This window comes from Alosa sapidissima, chromosome 5 (genome assembly GCF_018492685.1).
Source record: "Alosa sapidissima isolate fAloSap1 chromosome 5, fAloSap1.pri, whole genome shotgun sequence".
In the NCBI taxonomy this organism is placed as follows: domain Eukaryota; kingdom Metazoa; phylum Chordata; class Actinopteri; order Clupeiformes; family Clupeidae; genus Alosa; species Alosa sapidissima.
The window spans coordinates 29086308-29089161 of NC_055961.1; the positions used below are offsets into that span (position 1 = coordinate 29086308).

A 2854-nucleotide genomic window follows, 5' to 3' on the forward strand; every position below is an offset into this window, starting at 1 on the left:
TCACTTTCATCAAGGGAAAACAGCGCTGTTGCATTGCGACATGTTCCCTCGTTCGTTTGGAATCTCTGATTGACCACCTGTTTGAGGGATTTGCGACAGCCTCAGCTGTTTAACATATTTGTAGCATATCACAACAGAATTATTTTTAAAAACGGAGGGGATATAGGAGCAGAAGGATGGTTCGTGTGTTTTCTTCCTACACCTCACGGTAAGCTATTTTGTTGCTCTGATTGGTTAGGTCTATCCAATTGAGTGCAGAGGCATTCCTCCCCTGTATCGGTTGAAACACGCCCCACACACAGTGAGGTGTTTGTTGTCCATGCATCATCACAAGGGGCAGCCGTGGCCTACTGGTTAGCGCTTCGGACTTAACCGGAGGGTTGCCGGTTCGAACCCCGACCAATAGGCACGGCTGAAGTGCCCTTGAGCAAGGCACCTAACCCCTCACTGCTCCCCGAGCGCCGCTGTTGTTGCAGGCAGCTCACTGCGCCGAGATTAGTGTGTGCTTCACCTCACTGTGTGCTGAGTGTGTTTCACTAATTCACGGATTGGGATAAATGCAGAGACCAAATTTCCCTCACAGGATCAAAAGAGTATATATACTTAGAGCACAAACTCCTCAATCTGTCAAACGTGCCAACTGCAGCTTTAATCACTTATTGTTTAACTGTAATGTATAGAAGTAGAATTATAAGTGGGTGGAAAAACTGCTATGCAAAGGAAAGCAGTTAAGTTATATTAAGTTAAGTACGCCCTAATATACTGTATGTTTCTCAGTGATGTTAAAAGGGGGAGGGGGGCGCAAAACTTAATCTCGCCTAGGGCAACCAAAGGGCTAGAACCGGCCCTGATTTAAAGCATACACTTTGACTCCATACTGTAATAACATCATCTCTTAACATGTACATCAGCTAGTCAGATTATGATTTATGATGTATTTCCTAGATTGACAGGAAATCTCAAAACAGTGAGGGTGGCTAATTCAATCATTGCCATTCTTTTTCCGTGGAAATTGTGGTTGATATGTTAACAGATTTAAAGTATACTTACACTTTGAATTTCGATCTCCAGGGTCTTAACATGTAAACCGCTAGTCTAAGTCATGGTGTATACATTTCAAGAGAGTGTCGGGTCATCTGAAAGTAGCAAACTGAACCAAAGCAATGGCCATGTTTGACTTCTTGCCATGCTGCGCAGATCTGGCTGAACTTTATGCATGTTTCCATTGCAATGTTGTCGCTAGATCTGCACATACAAAGTTATTACATAGGGGTTGTGTGCTTGTGTTCACACAGTTCATCCCAAGCTCCTATCCTTAAAGAAGAGCCATGTGTAACAGCTTTTCCATTCTCTCCAGTGCTGACTGGTCCAGTTTGGCAGGAGGGATATTGTATTGTGTTTGTGACAGGCCTTTTCCTTCGTACAACCATTTTCCCAGCGGATGGTGTGCTGACAGCGTACTGACAAAATATATATAGTGATATAACATGAATGCTTACTTTTGGCCTGCATCCCTCCACCCAAGATAATTGTTGGACCTTTTATAGGGAAGAATTTGGGCACCCCTGATTTATACACTTTCTGTCTAACAAATGCTGGTAATTTTAACAATTGTGTCAGTTCAGCTATTTCACATCAGAATTTACATTGAGGTAAGAGGAACCTGGATGAAGTATTGCAAGGGTGATGATTTGCTTGGTTGAGACTTTAAACCATGGGTAAAATAAAGCATATATTATTGGGTTCATGCAGGAGTTGAGATACATAATCCATAGAAGACAGTTAAATAGATAAGATAATGAGTCAGGGCCGTATGCAAAAATGCTTAAATTATATGGCATATAGCAGAGCAAATAAACTGTAACGAGTACCCCTATTGTTTTTTCAGCTTTACGGCTGGATTTCTTACTTCTCATTGTGTCCTTGTTACCAGCCCTTTCTCTTTCTGTAACAGAGTTAATCACCTTTGTATGATACTTAGCTGTACACAATATTTTCATGTTTAAAATTATAACCGTGGAACAAGGCACAATGAATGACACAAAAACATCACCAACAATCCATGAGAAACTGATTGTGAGCAGACACTCTCCGTGACATGTCCTGTGAGGCTCCATTTGAGTTAGGTGGTCATAAAGCAAGAAGAACATATAAAGTAGACAAATACACCAGCCTAGAACAACAATTATAACTACTTTGTTGTGTGTGACCTTCAATGAGTACCTTAAAGGATCACTGACTGCAATGAAACGATCAATGGAAATTAATACAAGGCTCCACAGAGATCCTGAAAGAGCCACAGAATAAATGAAATGGAATATGTTACACAGCATGTCCCCAAAATACCAGCATGTTTCAATTAATTGTGACCCTTCCACAGGCATGACAGTCAGTCCGATAAAGAAATCTGCCACAGCAAGAGAGAGGATGAGCAGGTTGGTTGGAGTGTGAAGCTGCTTGAAGTGAAAAATCGAGATGATCACCAGCAAGTTTAGAAACACGGTAGACACAGATATTGATGACAAAAATATGTACATGATGATGTATAGTGCCTGTGGCCTGACAAACTTTGTACATGAAGAGTTCAGGGCTGGATAGCAGCGATCAGCTCTCCAGGGGTCTTCCATTACCGTGACTGGTTGTCCTGACGATAATATTGTCCCAGCTTGGCAGCACACCCAACTTTTCTACAGACTACTCCAGATACTGACCTTTTATTTATATGTTGGTGAAACAATGGCAGCTGTGAAAAACAGATCCTCATGTGGATTGCTATCTATTAATAACAAAGTCTGGCCCACCCATAATGATCAAACGTATAATGGGATGTCATTGAAGTTCCTGTAGGTGCAAT

General features: G+C 41.6%; 1 protein-coding gene across 1 annotated transcript; it reads right to left on the minus strand.

Annotated features, from left to right (window-relative positions):
- Window positions 1-1625: 1625 nt before the first annotated feature.
- On the minus strand, window positions 1626-2627 carry LOC121709767 (trace amine-associated receptor 13c-like). The gene has a single exon (XM_042093371.1). The coding sequence runs from the start codon at window positions 2625-2627 to the stop codon at window positions 1626-1628; it is 1002 nt and encodes a 333-aa protein (XP_041949305.1).
- Window positions 2628-2854: the final 227 nt, after the last annotated feature.